We start from the raw sequence: 19417 nt of genomic DNA, 5'->3' as shown, positions 1-19417 counted from the left end.
AGGAGCCAGGAGCTTCATCCAGGTCTCCCACATGTGTGACAGGGGCCTAGACACTTGGGCCATCTTCTGTTGCTTTTCCCAGGCCATTAGCAGGAAGCTGGATCGGAAGAGGAGCAGCCGGGACTAGAACCGGCATCCATATGAGAGTCTGGCACTGCAGGGCAGGGCTTTAACCTGCTGCACCATAGCACCGCCCCCCCCCCCCAATAATTTTGAATTGTTACTGTAGGTACTTTAGAGAAATGGGGAAAAAGAGACTGCACCAGTCTTTACAGAAAGGGCTTTCTTTCTAGCTTCGTTTTCTTGGCCTTTCTTTTTCCCTCTTGGCCCCGGGTGCTGGAGAAGGGAGTAAATGCTTGGTGCTCGCTCCCCTCCCACTGCCCTCCTGACCCTTGGCCGCAGGTGGGCACTGGGCTGCTACTCCACAGTGAGCCCTGGGGGGCCCGGCTCTGTGTGCTGTTTCTCATGATGGTGCCCCAGCTTGGACTTGCTCCTCCTCTGGGTCCGTGCAGCCTCGTCTTCCTTGGACCAGATCTGAAACACCCTGGGAATGCTTCAGTGTGGGCTCTAAGGGCTCTTCCTTGGGGAGACCCTAGCCCCCCGCCAGCATCTTCTGAAATTGCAGCTGCATGTCCACCCCAGGGCTTCTGCCTGCAAAGTGGCCAAAGGGAAGCTGACCCTGCCCCTGTCTATGTGTACTCCCTCAGGGTAGGGACCTCTGGCTCAGCTTGCCAGGATTTGACCCTTAGCTACGTCACTGTGTGATCTGGGGACTTAGTTTTCTCCCCTGTAAAATGGGAATCACAGCAAGAGTGGACACCTCACAGGCTTGCTGTAAGGGTTAGCATGAGCTGATGTACGTATGGGGGTAGGCACGATGCCCAGCATGTCGTCAGCTCTACATACATGTGTGCTGCTGCTGCCACCTCCTAATGGGGCGGGAGCGAAGGAGGCCTTGGCGGTCACCTAGTCCTAACCCTGATAGGGTCGGGGGGAGCCCACCCTGCACTGAGATGGGGGAGGAGCCCAGGACTGCTTTGGGCCAGCCCCTTCTCCTGGAGTCTCCTTGTCTTTAACGCTTTGCTTTTAAATGTTGATTTTATTTTTTATTTATGTGTGTATGTGTGTGTGTGTGTGTGTGTATGAGGGAGGGAGGAAGGGAGGGATGGAGGAGGGAGGCAGAGAGAGAGAGAGAGAGAGAGAGAGAGATTGAGAGAATGTGAATGAGATAGAGAAATACCCTATCCGTTGGTTCACTCCCCAAATGGCTGCAACAGCTGGGCCTGGGCCGGGCTGAAGCCAGGAGCTGGGAACTCCATCCACAGCTCCACAAGGCTGTCAGGGGCTCACGGACTTGAGCCATCACCAGGGCAGGCAGCAGCAGGACCTGGGACTGGAAGCAGAGACTCCAATGGGATGAGGGCATCGCACGCATCTTCTCTGCTGCACCAGGTGTTCCACTCTTGAGCAGTGCTGGTGGCACTCACGTCTCAGGACTGCTCATGTACTTTTTTTAAAAAAATATTTATTTTATTTATTTGAAAGGGTTACAGAGAGATAGAGCCAGAGAGAGAGAGAGAGAGAGAGAGAGAGAGAGAGAGAGAGAGAGAGAGAGAGGTCTTCCATCCACTGGTTCACTCCCCAATTGGCTGCAATGGCCGGGGCTGGGCTGATCCGTAGCCAAGAGCCAGGAGCTTCTTCAGGTCTCTGACAAGGGTGCAGGGACCCAAGGACTTGGGCCATCTTCTACTGCTTTCCCAGGCCACAGCAGAGAGCTGGATTGGAAGTGGAGTAGCCGGGACTTGAACTGGCGCCCATATGGGACACCAGCCCTGTAGATTTGGGTTTTACCTACTGTGCCACAGCGCCTTATGCACTTTCTGAAGCCTGGGCATTGCAGGGGTGAATAAGCCAGGTGAGACCTTGTCCTCATGGAGCTTGCCTCCTGCTGGGCAGAGAGAAACAGCTGAGGCCGTTTCGGAGAAATGGAACATGCCACGGGGAGGGCAGTGCCAGCACTGGGCAGTGTGGTCATGGAAGGCCGCTCTGAGGAAGTGGCATGGAGTGACAACCTAGGAGTGTGGGGCCATTTGCAGGAAGCTGCAGGCAGAGGGAACCGCAGGTGTAAGGGCCCGGAGGCAGGAGAACCTGTGCTGTGGGTAGGGGGAGAAGGCGGGACCTGTGAGGGTGGGGGCGGGGCCAGGTTGTGTGCATTCTGGAAAGGAGGCAGGTAGAGATGTTCTTAAAGTGACATTTGTCATGGATTTCTTAAGCTGGTGTGTGGAGAGCAGGGGGTATGGCCGGAGCTGCGCAGGTCCAGGTGTGATGAGAGGAGAGAGGTACTGGCTGCAGGGCTGAGAAGGGAGCTGAGCCCAGGCAGGAGAGCTGGGGCCACGGGCCGGACAGGGCAGAGGTGCCGAGGACCAGGCAAGCTCTGGAGTGGACCTGGCCTGGGTGGAGTCCCCTTCTCCCTCCCGCCTCCCCTCCCCTCCTCTCTCTCTGAGAACTGCCGAGCTATTGCTCCCCAAAGACTTTACATAATTCTGGCCCGGCTCCCCGCTCATGATGTCATGTGCTGCGTGGAGTCTCGGCTGGGCCGGTGCAGGCTGCAGCCGGTCAGGGAGAACGGACTGTCGGCTCCGCTGGAGGGGCCCGCGGGCCCACATGCTCCCTGACCTGGTGGGAATGGCCAGACCTGCCCAAGGCCAAGGCCAGGGTCTCCAGCCGTGCCTCTGGCCACTGAGTGCTAGTAGGGCTTGCACTTGGAGGCCTCTCTTGGAGGAGCCCAGGTCCCAGCAGAAAGAGGTGGGCAGTTCTGACGTCAGCCCCTCGTGCTGGAGTGCCTTCTCTACCTCAGTTTTCTGTACTGTGAAATGGGCACTAAGACACTCAGCCTCGTGGGAATCAGTGGCTGCAGTGGGTTCGGGGAGTCTGATTGAGCACATGGTAGGAGCTATCTGAGGACAAAGGCCTGGGCAGGTGCTGCGAGGCTGCCCTTGGAGCTCCCTTGGGGGTTACCTGGGTCCCAGCCCCATGGCATCACCTGCTTCTGACAGCCTCCCTTGCCAACCCTCTCCTGGCCTCTACTCCTCCATTCCAAGAACCAGGACAGGGTTGAGCCCCTCTGCCCCTTGCCCCAGCCAGGAAACGGAGACTCGGAAGGGTAGGTGTCTTGCTCAGGGCTACACAGCCTGGGATGGCAATACCGGAAATGAACTCAGGCCCTGTGAGTCCCAACCTCAGGTACTTTCTGGGGCATTTCCCGGAGTGCGATGCCAGGGCCCCTGGAGGACGCTGAGGAAGCTCTCGGTGGCGCGCAGGGCCTGGGCAGCAAGGTCCGCTCAGTCGTGCCCTTGTGCACACATCCGGGTTCTTCCCACTATGTTTAAACAGTTTTTTCTTTTAGGAAAACCGTTCAGTTTTGCAGTTTTTAGGAAACTAAAACAGCAGTTACTGAGTTCCCCTTCCCCAGCCCCTGAGAACAGGGTGCTGAGCTCTTTACCGTGTCACTTTGTGCAGTCCTGAAGGTTAAGGGTGCTTCTGCCCATTTTGCAGGTGAATAAACTAAGGCTCACGGTCATACACTTGGCAAGGGGATCCGGGGATTTAGATGTAGATCTGTGCCTTCTAGAGACCTCATCAGAAGCTCCTGGAATTGTCCTGACCACCCCTCCCAACCCCCCCCCCCCAGTCGGCTTGAGCTCTGTGCAGAGATGGAGAAGTTGTTTGGCACCTGGGGTGGAGCCAGCAGAAGAAATCACGGGGAGCCTGAATGAAGGGGCAGCGGGGGTGGGGGTGGGGGTCAAGGGTGTGTACCCCGCCCTCCAGCGCAGTCCGACTCAGTGTGCACCGGCCATGGGGGAAGGGGAGGGGAAAGAATGTGCCTCCCCTTGTTTCTAGAATTACTGAATTCTTGTTAGATCTTTAAATTTTATGTAAATTCTTCTTTTTCTTCCCCTCGGAAAGGTGGGTATCACATTTTAATTAGCAGTAGTGTCAAAGGAGGGCTAGATTAATTATTGGAAATCTTGCATTCCAGATGGTTGTAATTTTCACAGCAGGGCACCAGGGTCTATATTTGTAAATTTTTTTGATTAAAATCCTACCTCGTGTAGTTTAGGAGCACTGAGGCACATTCCTTGTGGCTCCAAGGATACTGTACTCAGGAATTCGGGGCTATGATTCTCGTTATGGAGAAGCAAGTCCCTTGTCAGTGAAATTAAACTTCCAAGGGTGCTAGGAAGCAGGGGATGGGGGGGGGGGTGTGAACACTGCAGGGGGGACGGTCACAGCCTTGGGTAGGAAGAGGTGGTGGCCGGGACACCAGAGAGGAAGGGCGCACGGCTTCCCCCGGGGTTTGCACGTCCCCTTCCTGTGCCCTGGCAGCTTTCTGTGGCTGGGACAGCGGTGCCAAGGGGGCACCAGCAGGGGTTCAGTTGTTTACTCTGGGGAAAGTGGACTCTGACCTAACTTTCGGAGGAAATAGCTTGATGTCCCCCAGGGCAAGGTATGTGTGTGTGTGTGTGTGTGAGTGTGTGAGAGTGCGAGCGCGCGCGCCTGTGCACCTGTGTGCCTGCCCCTTACTCCCAACACTGTTTCTTCTCGAACTGAGGGTGGGGGAATTGGCCGTTTGTGCTGCTTTGGGAAATAGGGCTGAGGGGCTGGGGGTCCTTGGTGATGAGGGGGAGAAGGGCACAGGGCAGACTCCGCTCCTGTTGGAGCCATCTGGGTGCCGAGAGGAGCCTCTGTCTCCAAGCCTGAGGGACCCAGTGCTCACTCCAGTGAGACTTGTCAGAGGCACCCCCCTCCCAGGCCTGAGGTTGGGGGAGAGAGGGACCAGGGACGGGGTCGGGGACCATGTCACTGAGCCTTCAGGCCGGGCCATTCCTTGCCCCTGGTTAAACAACGTGTCTTGTTGTCCTGCCTTTCGAAGCCCAGCTCCTAGTGGAGACAGACACCTTCGGTAGTCAAGTCCGGATCAAGGGCAAGGAGACGGAATTCTACCTGTGTATGAACCGCAAAGGCAAGCTCGTGGGGAAGGTGAGTGAGGGCCTGCCGCTCCTGGGGGGCTGGGAAGAAGGGGAAGCAGACCCAGTGTGTGTGTGCGTGTGTGTGTGTGAGAGAGAGAGAGAGAGAGAGAGCGAGCGCCAGCCCCAAGGTCATCTCTTCCCTTCAACACCACCCATTCCTTCTCTGTAGGGGAGCACCTGCTGTCCACCGGGCCAAGGTAGCCAGGGCTACAGCTGGGCTTTGGGAGCACACAGGGCCCCTGGTCCTGCCAAGTGGGGGGGGGGGGGTTGGAGCTCTGACCTCCTCAGTAGCAGGAGAGTCCCAGCGAGCAGTCGGCCAAGTGCTGTGGTTGCAGCAAACACTTTAACAATCGCCAGGGGCCTCCAGCACCGCACAGCAGCCTCCGGAACCCGGCTGCCTTGTCAGCGCTGGGCCTCACGGTTCTAGCATTTCAGGAAGATTTTATTACTCTGGAATAGGCAAGAGAGCTGCATGCGCAAACTGGGGCGGTGATGAGGGCGCTGGGGTGGCGGGGGGCTGAGGCTCCCCCGCTCCCCTTCTCTGCCCATGGAATGTCAGGTGGACGGTGGTCCTGGCAGAGGCTCTGTGGTGGGCTCAAGCTGTCTGCCTCTTTCCCCTGCAGGGACTGTGCCAGCCTCCATGTCCATGGAGGGTGGAAGGACTTCACCTGCTGGGAGCCTAGGCCCTGGTGCATAATTTGCAGTTGGTTACACATTACAGAGGTGGGAGGGAGGTGGCTGGTCTGGTAGAGGCCAGGGTTTTGGTCTCTTGAAGCCCTCGGCTTTGCACCCAGGTGGCTTGGGAGAGAGTAACAGGCCAGGGACCTGAGCTCAAGTATTGTCACCTTAATATTTTGGAGGAAATTCCTTAACAAAAAGTTGCAATCGCCCTATTTGAGCACCTGTTTTCTGCCAGGCCCTGAGCAAAAAAAAAAAAAAAAAAAAAAAAAAAAGCCCTCCCAAAGAATGCCCAGAGTCTATACCACTACCAGCCCCATTTCACAGATAGGAAAGCTGAGGCTTGGCCACGCCCTGGGCCCCTGTCCCAAGTCCCACACCAGTGCTAGGCGGGATTCAGAGCCCAGTCTGGCAGGAAAAGATTCCAGCGGCACTGCCCACACCAACCGGAGTTTCTCAAACAGCAAAATAGTGGCGATCCCAAGAGCGCGCTCTGGGGCCCGGGAGTGGTTTCAATTAGTGATTCACTCTCGGCCGCGGCGGGGCCGGCGGCCGGCGCGCGGGGTCGGGGCTGGGGCCCGGCCGGTCCCCCCTCCCCGGCCTGGATGGCCGCTGCCTGCGGCGGGCGGCGCGGCCCGGCCCCGCGTCGGGAGCTTTGTTCTCCTGCCCGCCTGGGCCGCCTCCCAGGCCCGACCTGCTTGGGGTTTGGGGCTCGGTTCCCTCCGGCTTGGCGCCCGCGCCCGCCCGGTGCCCGCGCACCCGCCCGCCCGCCCGCCCCGCGGCGCGGTTCCCGGCATCCTGACCCCAGGAGGGCCCTCCCGGGTCAGAAGAGCAGCCCCGGCCCCGGCCGCTGAGTCACCGCTTCCACAGGAGCCGGCTCCTATTTCCCGCCCCTCGGCATGAATTTTGGGGACGGTTCAGCTGGCGCGAACCGTGGTGTGGGGAGGCCGGCCCGGGCCCCCTGCCGGCCCTGGCTCTCCTATGCCCACCCCCGGCCCCTGCAGGCCCCTTTTCCGAGGCTGACCCTTGCTCCGGGGGCACCCCCATAGCCACCTGTCTTCAGCCCCACGCACACTCCTGCTTCTGAAGCCGGAACCCTCGGGCCCAGGGCTGTGTCTCTGCCCAGTTGGGCCTGTCACGGGATTCCTCTCCTTCCCGCACACCTGCCCTGGCCTCATGCCTTCTGGAAATCCTATCCCCAGCGCTCTTCGCCCTGCGCCCTGCGGGGTCCCAGCCCCGGATCCCATCTCCAGCGCTTGCGCGGCTTGCAGCCCTGGCCACAGCTCCTGGGGTGGGACTTGGGCCCTCTCCATGCTGCTCTGTCTCTGGCTGCCACCCCCTGTCTGTGTGCCCTGCTGCAGCCCCTCTCGGTGCCCTCCCGCTGAGCGGGCTGTCCCTGCCCTCAGTCTTGGGGCTTGCATCCCCTGTTAGCTTCAGAGCTCTCTGAAGGCCAGTTCTGGGTGCGTGCATCCGTCCGTGCTACATCCCTGGCCTAGGGGCTACAGCAGCACCACAGAAACTGAAATGTGCTTCTTGCTTTCTGAGGACTGACTCGCAGCCTCCAGCCAGAATTGTGCACACCAGGCCAGGGAGTCAGAGTGCCTGGAGCTCGCTGAGCCGCAGTGTCGTCATCTGTCAGAAGGAAACCAGGTCATGAGGTCACTCCTTCACCCGTGGGAGCCCCAGGCCTCAGCCCTGGCTCCAGCTCCGTTGGAGCGGCTCAACAGGAACTTCCCTGGGCTGTCTTGACTCTGGGTGCCACCTCCGTGCACCTGTAGCAGGTGCATCGCACCCTCAACAGAGCCTTTCCGGTCATACTTACTCCCCCTGCTGCATTGTACCTGAGCCCCAGATGCTCAGGTGCCCCCGTTCTCCTGGCCGCCTCTCTGGAACCCCCCTCCCCGTCTCCCACAGGAGGTGGTGCTCCTGTGGTTCCATGAATAGTGGCTGGGCATCTCGAATTGTGTGCTGGACTTTTCCCTGCAGGTCTGGAGGCCCCACCCAGATCGGATTTCCCCACCTGCCCCCATCTGTGTGATTGTCACCAAGTCCTCTCTGGGACAAGACAGGGTTACAGACCCTTTCAGGGCCACCAGCACATGTGCTTTGGCTGTAAGTGACTGAAACCCAGCTCAGAATGCCCTAAGCGAAAGGGGAGGTTTTGGCTCACGGAGTTCAGGAAGTCCTTGTTTTCGCTAGGTCTGGACCCAGGTACCAGTGATGCCACCAGGATTCAGGCTGTGGATCGAATCCTTCAGCTTGGGAAGAATGAGGTTGGAGGTGGGCGTAGGGGAGAGAGGGTCAAATTCTAAGTCAGAAAAGTCCTGCGGCTTCCACTCAACTTATCCAGAACTAGTTCATCCGGAACTAGTTTTGCACTGATGTAATAATCACACAGAGCCATTTCTTTCCTCTCTTTTCCTTTTTGAAAAACAGATTCATTTATTTGAAAGGCAAACTTACAGAGAGAGAGAGAGAGAGAGAGAGAGAGAGAGAGATCTTCCACCCACTGGTTCACTCCCCAAATGGCTGCAATGGCTGGGGCTGGGCCAGGCCAAAGCCGGGAGCCAGGAGCTTCTTCCAGGTCTCCCACTTCGGGGTCAGGAACCCAGTTCCTTGAGCCATAGCTGCTGCCTCCTGGGGTCTTTACCAGCTGGAAGCTGGAATCAGGAGCCTGAGGGGGGCATGGAATCCAGATACTCTGACATGGGATGTGGGCACCCTAACTGCTAGGCTAAGCACCCAGCCATATGGGGTGTTTTATAAAATCCTGCAGGTAATTAGCGGGGTGAGAGGGTGGTGAGGAGCCCAAGCCAAGGTCACAGCCAGTGCAACCTACTGTTGGCTTCTGGTCTACTCTCAGGGTGGGAGGCTTGGCATTATCACAGGCTCCATGGCTGGTTTGTAATCGGCCCCTGCGCTCAGAGTGTTGGAATTGCAGCCCGAGGCCCAACTCTGCACCGTCTTCACTAAACCCGGACGGGTCTCCAGCATGTACTGAGCATGTGTGCCGGGCACTGACGGGGCTAGCCTCTTAGAAAGAGAGAGAGAGAGAGAGAGAGAGAGAGAGAGAGAGAGAGAGAGAGGAAGGAAGGAAGGAAGGAAGGAAGGAAGGAAGAAAGGAAGGAAGGAAGGAAGATTTTTTAAAATTGAGAAGTAGAGTTACAGACAAAGAGAGGGAAAGACAGACAGAAAGGCTTTCCATCCGCTGGTTCACTCCTCAATTGGCTGCAACGGCCGGAGGTAGGCTGATCCAAAGCCAGGAGCCAGGAGCTTCTTCTGCATCTCCCATGCAGGTGCAGGGGCCCAAGGACTTGAACCATCTTCTGGTGCTTTCCCAGGCCATAGCAGAGAGCTGGATCAGAAGTGGAACAGTCAGAACACCATTCAGCACCCTTAGAGGAAGCTGGTGTTGCAGGCACAGGGTTAGCCCACTATGCCATGGCGCTGGGGGCTAGCCTTTTGCACATCCAGAGCCTCACTTTATGCCCCTGGTATGTGGGTCTGGGGGAGGTGAGGTTTGCACAAGCAACACCTGTTCCTCCTCACCCATTCTCCCAGTGGCCCTCTGTGGATTGGGCAGGGGAGAACTGAGCTGCAGAGGCTAAGCAAGTTCAAATCCCTGCTCTGCCACTTAGAGCTCCATGACCTTGGGCAAGTCCTTGCAGCTTTCTTGGAGCTCTGTTTTCTTGCAGGTCAAGTTGACCTTAGTGATTTAAGAGGATGAAATGAAATAATGGATATGGAAATGTCTGGCTGTAGCTCTCAATTAATAAATGCTGGAGCTGGAGTGGTCATTCAGTGCCACCTGGGATGCCTGCATCCCATATTGGAGTCCCTGGATTTGAATCCCAGCTCTGCTTCTGATGTCAGCTTCTTGGGAGGCAGCAGGTGATGGTGCAAGTGCTTATTCCCTGCCACCCACATTGGAGACCCGATTGGGGTTCTGGACTCCTGGCTTCAGCCTGGCCCAGCTTTGGCAGTTGCAGGCATTTGAGGAGCGAGCCAGCAGATAGAAGACCTCTGTCCCTATCTGTCTGCTTTCCAAATAGAAAAATGAAAATCAATAAGTGAAAGCGGATAAATGCTGAATGAATGGGTAGGAAGACTGAGCAGGCCAGGTGGCCGCCCCCGCCGTCAGCTCCGTGAGTCTCCCTGATCAGTGTGTCCCCAGGAGGGGTCTCCCGTGGCTCATGGTATCACTGGGCCGTGGGGAAGGTCTGGGAGGCAGAGTCCGCTTTCTTGTAGGCTTTCCCGTGTCACCCCCACTGCTAGCGAAGCCGTCGCTCCAACCACAGATGTTCTGGGCACGCCTGGCTCAGCCAGCAGGGCTACGAAGATGCCAGTCTGACTTTGGGGTGCTCTTGGGTTAATGAAGAGGCAGACGCCAAATTGCTCTGTCGGGAGGTTGTCGGGAGGTTGGGGGAGGAGTGGGTGCCTGGGGCTAACAGGATGGAGTATATGAGCCCAATAAGGCTGATGCTTGAATGGAGGCGGCTTTTCCTATACATTACTTTGAAAATAATGTTCATTTACTTCTTTTCATCTACTTGAAAGTCGTGGCGGGGGCTGGGGGAGGGGGAGAGAGAGATTGATTTTCCATTCATTGGTTCACTCCCAAATGCCTGCAACAGCCAGGGCTGGACTAGACCAAAGCCTGCCGCAGCCCAGAATTCCCTCAGGTGTCCCACATGTGTGTCAGGGACCCAAGCACTTGAGCCAACATCTGCTGCCTCCCGGGCTGCATTAGCAGGGAGCTGGATTGGAAGCGGAGCTGCCGGGTCTCGAACTTGGCAACTCTCGAAGGAAGAGGAGGAATCGCCCAGGGAGATAAATGGCAGTCAGGAAGCCTTCGCCAGGGAGGCAGTTCCTGAGCTCAGCCTTGAAGGAGAACAGTGTCCCAGGCAGGGGCAGCTCTTCTGGGGTGATGAAGTAATCTTGTTCAATTTTTTCTGACTGTTCTGTCGAGACCAGGACTCAGCTTGGGCAGAAATCTTCCGTATTTTTCCATGGCGACCCATAACCCCGGGACCACCCCTCTCTCCCTGCCTTGCACATTTGCCCCAGCCTCACTCAAGACCTCCTCCCTGCCGTCCTCACCTGGTGCTGTCTGTTGAGTGCCAAGCGCGCCTCCCGGGCCTGCCCCCTGCGTGTTCAGCAGCCTCCTGGCAAGGTCTCGTCCTCCAGCGAGTGTTTGCTTTCTGCAGTTCAGCACTTTTGTCTGCAGGGCCCAGGCTTGCCCTCTGCTTAAAGGTGAACGTTCCTGGAGGCTCCAGCCCGTTTTCCACTTCAAACAAAAGGCTGGAACTCGCACCTCAGTCTCCGCACACAGCCAGACCGCTGGGCTTCCAACTTGGCTGGGCGTCCGTCCGGAACGGGGAGTGGGCCCGGCCTACATTTGGAGATGTCAGTTGGAAACTCGGACGCTGCTAATTCAGGCCTTCCAACTGTGTGTGTTTCCCACTCTCCCATCAAGCGGCCGGATGGGTTCAGGGAGGAGACCCAAAGCCCTGCCTTCCCACCACCTTTTGTCCGCCTCAGGCCAGCCCTGGCAGAGCCACCTGCTCTTCCTGCAAGGTCCCCACTGAGCGTCAGGCTCGTTTCTGAGCGTCGTTGCTGCCCTCATCCTGTGATGCAGGAGGACCCATCTCCTGGCTCCTGTTAGGTGGTGCGGAGGCTGGGGGCTTGAGAGTGGAATTAGCTAGGCTGAGGTCTCACAAAGAACGGGTCGAAATCCATCAGCCTCTGCACATTGGGGCACCCTGCCCAGTGTACCTCTCTTCCATGGGAGTTCACACCTCTGCTCGGGGGCTTGAGAGCCCAGAACCCAGGGCCCGGACCTGGGAGTCTGGCCAGGCGACATCTCTTATTTTTGGAAGCCCCCCGCCCTCCTTCCTACTGCGTGTTAAGAATGAACACTTCCCGCGTTCTCTGTGATTTAGGCTGAACCACCTCACAATGCAGTTGAGCTGCAGCCGAGTGGCCGACTTCATGGCAGGTTTTGTGCAAATCTGTCAGGACTCATTTCTGTTGCAACTGATAGGACATGATGTCAGCTGGTTTCAAGGAAGTGAGACTTTATTGGCCCACAGATCAGGGAGCGAATCTGACCTTCAGATGTGGCTCGATGCAGAGCCCAGGTGGTGCAACCAGAACTTGGTTTCTCCCATCCTCTTCCTCTTGGCTTTGCTTCCGCTATGCTGGCTTTGCTGTCAGAAAGGATTTTCCCTCTAGTGGTAAAACGGCTGCCTCCGGTTCAGCCTTACATAATGCAGTTTAAATCAGCCAACGTTTTTGGGATCACTTATACAAAGGTCTCAAGGAACATTCTGATTGGATGGCTTGAGTCACTTGCCTACTGAGAACCGATCACTGAAGCCTAAAGGGAAATAATGTTTTGATTGGCTGATCTGGGTCTCCTGGGACAAAGTGGAGCTGCCTGGCTGTGAGGTGGAGAATGGGGAGGAGTGGATTCCTGAATGACAGTGGGAATTTGTTACCTGGTTGGAGGGTGGGGTCAGGACTTTTCACCTGTGCCCTGCCTGACGTGACCACCTGCACATGTTCTCTCCTTAGCACTCTGCCCCTTGCACCTACTGTCCCCTTTCTCACCTTCTCCTGACAAAGAGTTTTTGTTTGGCCAAACTTTAGTCAAGCTCCTGACCTTCTCCTAGGCCCACCTGAACATTTCCTCGTAAAATTCAGTCTTAGCAAGAACCCTGCTAAGTCACTTCAGCAGGAACCCCCACTCTGGAGATCTGATCACCCTCGATATCTGGTTGGGGTCCTCTCCCTCTGCTGCCATTTCCCAGGTGGTGTCTGATGGCCCTGCGTGGTCTCCAGCAGGGATCCTGTTGGGTGGGTGTAGCCAGAACCCCTCCTACCCCTGAGGTTTGCTCTCAATGGTTTTACACACACACACACACACACAGTGATTTCCCCAGCCTGGCTTCTTGGCTGTCCATCTCCACTTGCCCACGCTGCAGTCGGAGTGGGGGCCTCTGTGTCTGGCACCCGCACCCACCCCAGGGGTCTGGAACAGCACTGCCTTACCGTGCTTTAGGGGGCGTCATGGACCAGGTTCCGCCTTAACGCTCTTCTCCCGCCCCTGCAGCCCGATGGCACCAGCAAGGAGTGTGTGTTCATCGAGAAGGTTCTGGAGAACAACTACACGGCCCTGATGTCGGCCAAGTACTCCGGCTGGTACGTGGGCTTCACCAAGAAGGGGCGGCCGCGGAAGGGCCCCAAGACCCGGGAGAACCAGCAGGACGTGCACTTCATGAAGCGGTACCCCAAGGGGCAGGCGGAGCCGCAGAAGCCCTTCAAGTACACCACGGTGACCAAGCGCTCACGGCGGATCCGCCCCACGCACCCCGGCTAGGCCGCCCAGCCCCGCTCACACCCCAGAGGACTGCATCAGAGGAATATTTTTACATGAAAAATAAGGAAGAAGCTCTATTTTTGTACATTGTGTTTAAAAGAAGACAAAAAACTGAACCAAAACTCTTCGGGGGAGGGGCGATGAGGATTTTGTTGTTGACTTGAAACCCTCTCCCCTCCCCCCATGACAAAGAGGGGCTGTTGTCAACCCACAGGTGCTTGCCTCCCTCTGGGAAGAGACTGGAGACTCGTCCCCAGAGGAGGACTCGAACGAGGAAACCGACACTCCGAGAAACCAAAGTCCTTTTTCCCAAAGGTTCTGAAAGCAAAAGCAGAAAAAAAAATAAAAGTTAAAAAAAGAGGAAAACAAAGAAAGAGAAAGTGGCACCCCCTTCCCTCAACAAACTCCTCCCATTTCTTCCCCCCTTCCCTGCCCCCCCCCCCCCCCCCCGCCCAAAACTCCAACAAAAATCGCTCTCTGGTTTGCAGTCATTTATTTATTGTCCGCTGCAAGCTGTCCCAGGACACCGCGCAGGGAAGGCGTGCGCCTGGGCGCTCTCCGCGCCTCGACCTCCGACCTCCGACGACAGCCGGCCTCGTCCGATCCCGGTGACCCTGCGTTGCTCAAGTTCTAGAGGATGCTGCTATGACCTTCTGTGACTCACGTGACCTAGTACACCAATGATAAGGGGGTATTTTAAAACCAGCTATATTATATATATTATATATATATAAGCTATTTATTTCACCTCTCTGTATATTGCAGTTTCATGAACCAAGTATTACTGCCTCAACAATTAAAAACAACCGACAAATTATTTAAAAAAAAAAAAAACAAAACAGGAAGCGCGTGGTGGCTGGGGGTGAGGTTCGGGCGGGATGGCCCGTGTGCGTCTCCTTCCTCTTGGGCTGGTGTCTTTGCCCCGTGGTTGGTTCTTCCGTGGATCACTCGGCACCCACTGTGCACCAGGCGCCATTCAAGGCAGCAGGTGGGCAGCCTTGGAGTTGGTGGAGTTGGAGTTGGTGGAGAGTCATGGATTCCATGGTGGGCTCAGTCATTCATTCATTCACATGCATTTTTTTTGGTACCTCCGTGGTGCCACAGGGGACCTCACTTCTGGTGAGTCAGTGATTGTCTCATTCATTGGCTCCCTGATGGGTTTACCCACCCAGCACATGTTGAGTTGCCCTCCTGGATGCTGGGAATTCATGCCGCATAGCAGGCAAACGCGACCTTCCTCAAGGAGCTTGCAGGCTGTTGCACGGGGCCCCTAAGTCAGTCCATGTCTGGGTTTGGCTGAGCACAACCTGGTCTGGGTGTATAGCAGGTGCGGGGTCCAGGTCTGTGCGGGACCTGGGGTTTCTCTTCTCAGATCAGAGGCTCCCGCTGCAGCGGGGAGAGTCTGCCCTTGTTAAGGCCAAGGGTCCGTTCTTCAAGGTCTCCTCCTTCTGCTTCTCCTTATTCTTCCTCCTCCTCCTCTTTTTTTTTTTTTTTAAGATTTATTCATTTATTTGAAAGAGTTATATAGAGAGAAGAAGAGACACACACACACACACACACATACACACAGAGAGAGAGAGAGATCTTTCATCTGCTGGTTCACTCCCCAAGTGGCCGCAATGGTTGAAGCTAGGCCAGGCTGAAACCAGGAGCCAGGAGCCAGGAGTGTCATCCAGGTCTCCCACGTGTGTTCAGGGGCCAGGGACTTGTGCCATCTTCCACTGCTTTCCCAGGTGCATTAGCAGGGAGCTGGTTAGGAGGTAGAGCAGCGGGGACTCGAACGGGCATTCATATAGGATGCCGGTACTGCAGGCAGCAGCTTAACCATCTGTGCCACAGCGCTGGCCCCCTAAGGTCTTCTTTCCCAGGGCCTGGCCCAGGAGGCAGGGGAGAAGCCAGATGAGTCTTAGGTGGGAAGCAGAGCGGAAGCCTGGGGTCCCCTGCCCTGAGCTCTGGGCTCAGTGGGTGCCAGCAGTCAGGACAGCGGAGGGAAACTGGTTCTGCTCCCTTCCTGCCTTCTCCCATTCAGTCTGAGTCTCTTCCTTGGGCAAACTGTGCATTCCTAGAGGGCAAGAGGTTGCCTGAGGTGGAAGGCGCATCGTCTGGGGTCCCGCTGCTGTCACCGGCGCTTGCCTTCTGCCAAGAGTGGCTGGGAGAGGTCCCCGGGAGGCCCTGAGCAGAGGAGGGGTCACAGGCGGGGTGGGCGACAGGAGCACTTTCCCTGCGGCTGCTTCAGAGAGGTACATCCCCTTGGCGATGGCCCAGAGCTCAGAACTCGGGTCCTTGGTGCCTTTCCTCCCTGCCCCCCCCCCCACAGCCCGTCCCCCTTGTCTGCGGTTCATCCTTCTGCCTGCACAGCCCTTGTCCTGAGAGCTTTGTGAAGCCCTTTATGTGCACGATCTCATCACGCCCTCAGGACTTCTGTGCAGATGGCACTGTTAATATCCCCAATTTATAGACGAAGAGACTGAGGCCCCAACATGTTAAGCCACTCCCCCAAGCTCACAAAATAAAAAAGTGGTGGGGCCCATGTCCAAATTCCAAACTCTGCAGGACTGGAGCAGCTGCCACAAGATGAGTGCCCACTGTGTGTCACACCCCCTTATAAGGGCACCGCTAGGGACACTGCCTGGGCATTGTCCCCAGCAGCCCTGGGTGGGACATAGGTCCTCCAGCTCCTACAACTGGCCCAGGCCTCACAGTGAGCAGGAGACAGCTTGAGCCTGGTGGTGAGAATGACTCCTAGCGACCCTGGTTGGCACCTATTGTGCACCTGTTACATGCCACCTCCTTTCACTCTATTTCATTGACGCCATCATCCTGTGAGCTGGGTGTTTGCTCTCTTGCATGAGGAGTTTCAGAGAGCTGAACTGACTTGCTTAAAGCCATAGCAGCTAGGAAATTGTGGAGTTACAGGTATGGGGTTAACCCTGTGCCACGTGCTGATCCAGGGGGCTGCAGTTAGAGCAAGGCGCAGGACCTCACGGAGCTCACAGCACATCGGGGAAGGTCGTCGACAAACCAGACGTGCAATGTGCCGGGTGGTGCTGAGCCAGCAGGAATGAGAAAGTGGGGGCGGGGGATGGGACTGCTGGGCTAGGGTGCTCAGAAAAGAGGCAGGGCACGGGGTGGGCTTGAGCAGGCTTGAAGGCAGGGAGGGAGGGCCCATAGGAACACGGAGGGCAAGGGCTGAGGGCACAGAGGGTGTGGAAGCCTGGAGGCCTGTCGTGGTGTAAGGAGGGGGTTGGTGGGGCTGGAGCAGAGTGGGAGGCGTGGGGCAGTGTTGGAGGGGCCAGGACTTGAGCTTTCATCTGGAGAGAGATGGGAGAAAGAGAGATGCGCGTTGATGCCATGTTCGGTGCGCACTTTAAAGGCCTGGCCAGGAAGATTGGAGCCTGAGGCTCTCATCCACCCTGCCTTCTGCCAGCTCCCACTGCCCCTCCCCCTCTGCCTCTGACTGCTCCCCCTGCACCACCAACCTTGTCTTTTTCCATCCCTAGGGCAGTGAGGCCAGCAGTTATCTCCCTGTCCTGCCCCTTCTCTTTGCTCTAGACAGAGCTTTCTGGATGCTTCCTGAGAAACAAGGATCGCACCGTGGGCTGGGGGAAGCCTTCCCAGCTGCTGTGGTGTCTTGCTAGGTACGCCCGCTCTGGGGAGGGGGCTAGCAGGAGTCTTCATAGTCCAACCAGTTGGGGAACGCCGGCAATCGAAGCTGCCACTTCTGAGCACCTACTGTATGCCAAGCATGGCCTCCCTGAATCCACCCAGGCAGCATTGTTGGCACCGCTTTCTGAGCAGGTTCAGAGAGGTGGCATCACGCTAAGGCCCCGCAGCCGGCAGCCAGCAGAGCTGGGGTCCGAACCCAGGCCTGTCTGTCCCTGGAGCTGTGCTTTCGACCCACGCCAGTTCTGTCCAGGCGCCCAGTCTTCCCCCACCGACCCTGATTCTGCCTTAATGCTCGTACTCTCCCAGCCCAAGGAGAGGCACCACAAACCACACTCCTAAGTGCTCGGAGACAGCCCTCTCCCACCTGGGGCCCTCCTCGGGGTGTCCTGCCACTGAGGGCACCATTTCTGGGACCTAGAGCGCCTGGCTTGATCTTTGCTTGGCCATCCCGCCCTCTGTGTCATACCTTTTCTATGCACCATATTGCTCCTCAGGGTGATTGTTCGACCTTGGGGGTTCCAGGCAATGTTTGCAAGAGAGAGCAAAGTACTGGGCACCCCGGGCAGGGGCTGTCTCCCTCCTTCTCCCTTGTCACCCGGGGTCACCAGGTGCATATGACAGAGCCTGTTAGATGCCAGTTCACAGTAATCACAGTGCTCACCAACACGTTGGATGAGATGCGGCTGGACGCAGCGAGCTGCAACTCTCCCTGGGAGTTCAGAGCTCTCTTCCCATGGCCAGCCGGCCCGGCTTAGCGTCCCTTCCCAACTCAGCTTCTCTGATGCCTAGGAGCAGGGGGCAGGGTGCAGAAGGCCGTGAGCTATCTTGGCTCCTCTTGCTCCCCCTCCTCCCCTTGCAATGGTGCTGGGCGAGATGGGTGCTGGAGGGGAGTAAGGACTGTCCCTCACCCTAGCATTTCAGGAGGCAAGCAAGCAAGAAGGAGGCCCCAAAGTGGGGCCGGAAGTGGGCGGGGGACAAGGTGCTTCTCCGCCTCCCCGTGCCCCTTGGGTGTTGCTGGGGTCCAGTGTCTTCTCCCTCTATGGCCGCTGCTCCCCTCCCCATCACAGCGGTTCCTGCAGCACGGCTCTGGGGCAAAGCAAGCTCTGGTGTCTTCACCCTTGCTGGGATATCATTTGATTGACACAAGAACCTGGCAAAGGAAGTGTTGGGAGGGCCATTGTGTAGATGGGGAAACTGAGGCTGGTGGAAGAAGGTGCCAGAGCTGAGCTTTGAACCCAGGCCTCCCATGCCCGCTTGCCCCTTCCCTCCCGTTCGCCTGTGTGTGTGTGTGTGGGGGGGGGTATAAAGCTCCAAAGCTGAGGGGCAAGGGAAGCGAAGTGTCCCCTGAGGAGCGGGAGAGGCTGTGGTGTGGGGGTTTGTTTGCCGCCCGCCAGGTGAGCCGTGCAGGTGCGGGGAGGTGCAGCGAGGCTGAGTGGAGGAAGTCAGGGGATGCCCTCCTGGCTGCCTGCCCAGCCGGAGCCTAACAAGGCCAGGCTGTGGTGCCCGGGGCCTGAAAGTCCCATAAACAGGTAGAGCCCTCCCTCCCCAGCCGCAGGATCGGGCTTCCAAAGAAACAATAGCGAATTAGGTGCTAAAGGTGGAAAGACTGCTGCCTACCCCTGCAATTAGCTGCTGGGTCTGCTACAAACATTAGGCAGCCAGTTAGGGACCAGATGGCGGCGAGGCTCACCCTGCCGGCCGGCCGGGGGCTGCCTGGCTTCCTGGCTGCAGTTTCCAGCTCTGGCACAGAGGGGAAGCCGGCAGGTAACACGGGGGTGTGGCCCCCTGCAGAGCGGGGGGGCCGTCATTAACCAGGCGTTCCCTCCCCTCCCTGGAGGCAGGCGGGCTGGTGGCTTTAAGGACCCAATTAGCACTTGCTAGAATTTCTGCCGGCTCCTCTGCTTGCGGAAGGGACAGCTCTTTCTGATCCTGGGTAGCCCGGGCTGACCACTCTGCAGCTGCCGGCCCATGCCAACCTCTGGGCAGGAATGACTGGTGCGGTCTTGGGTCTCATCCACCCATCTCACTCAGGGTAGCTGTCACACGGAGCACCAGCTTTGTGCACACGTTTCCACCACAGTACTGATTTTCTTCTGCTTCCTGCCAGTGTGGAAATGAGGCTGAGAGCAGGGAGGTCCCTTGCTCAAAGCCATGTCTGACCCCTCACATCCTGCGCATGACTGTGATACCTACCGTAAACCCCCATCCAAGGGCTCCAGGAGGACAGGATCCAAGAGGCAAAGTGACTCATTTGAAGCCAAGATTTGAAACTAGGGCTCCTGGGTTGTAGAGCCTTGCCCTGCCCCTTCTGCACCCCCACTTCCGTCCCTGTGTTATTAGGATTCTTTTGGCTACAAGTGACAGAAACACAGGGAGATGGACTCATATGGGATATGGAAACATGTTTTCTGTGTAACGGGAAAGTGCCCACGCATTTGACTTCAGGTACAGCTGGATCCAGGTGCTTGGTCTCCTCGCCTGCTTTCTGCTGGGTTGGAGGTCTTGTCGGGAAAGCGTTCCCTGCCATCCCAGGCTGACATCCCACTGGACTAAGAACTTGCGAAGGAGAAGAGTAGCAGTCCCCAGGGCCGATTCCGATTGGGGTAACTCTCCCTCTTGCGTGGCCTTGAACCTGTCACTGTGATCAGGGAGTCAGACTACT

General features: G+C 57.2%; 1 protein-coding gene across 1 annotated transcript in view; it reads left to right on the top strand.

Moving 5' to 3' along the window:
- Positions 1 to 13531, top strand: part of FGF18 (fibroblast growth factor 18) — a 34651-nt gene extending 21120 nt beyond the window's left edge. The window contains exons 4-5 of the mRNA XM_062189640.1: positions 4934 to 5040; positions 12823 to 13531. Of these exons, the coding sequence (XP_062045624.1) occupies positions 4934 to 5040; positions 12823 to 13089 (374 nt within the window). The 3' untranslated portion in view covers positions 13090 to 13531. The remainder of the gene's footprint in view (positions 1 to 4933; positions 5041 to 12822) is intronic.
- Positions 13532 to 19417: the final 5886 nt, after the last annotated feature.

This window comes from Lepus europaeus, chromosome 4 (genome assembly GCF_033115175.1).
Source record: "Lepus europaeus isolate LE1 chromosome 4, mLepTim1.pri, whole genome shotgun sequence".
Lineage (NCBI taxonomy): Eukaryota > Metazoa > Chordata > Mammalia > Lagomorpha > Leporidae > Lepus > Lepus europaeus.
This window is presented reverse-complemented; position numbering and strand designations above follow the sequence as displayed.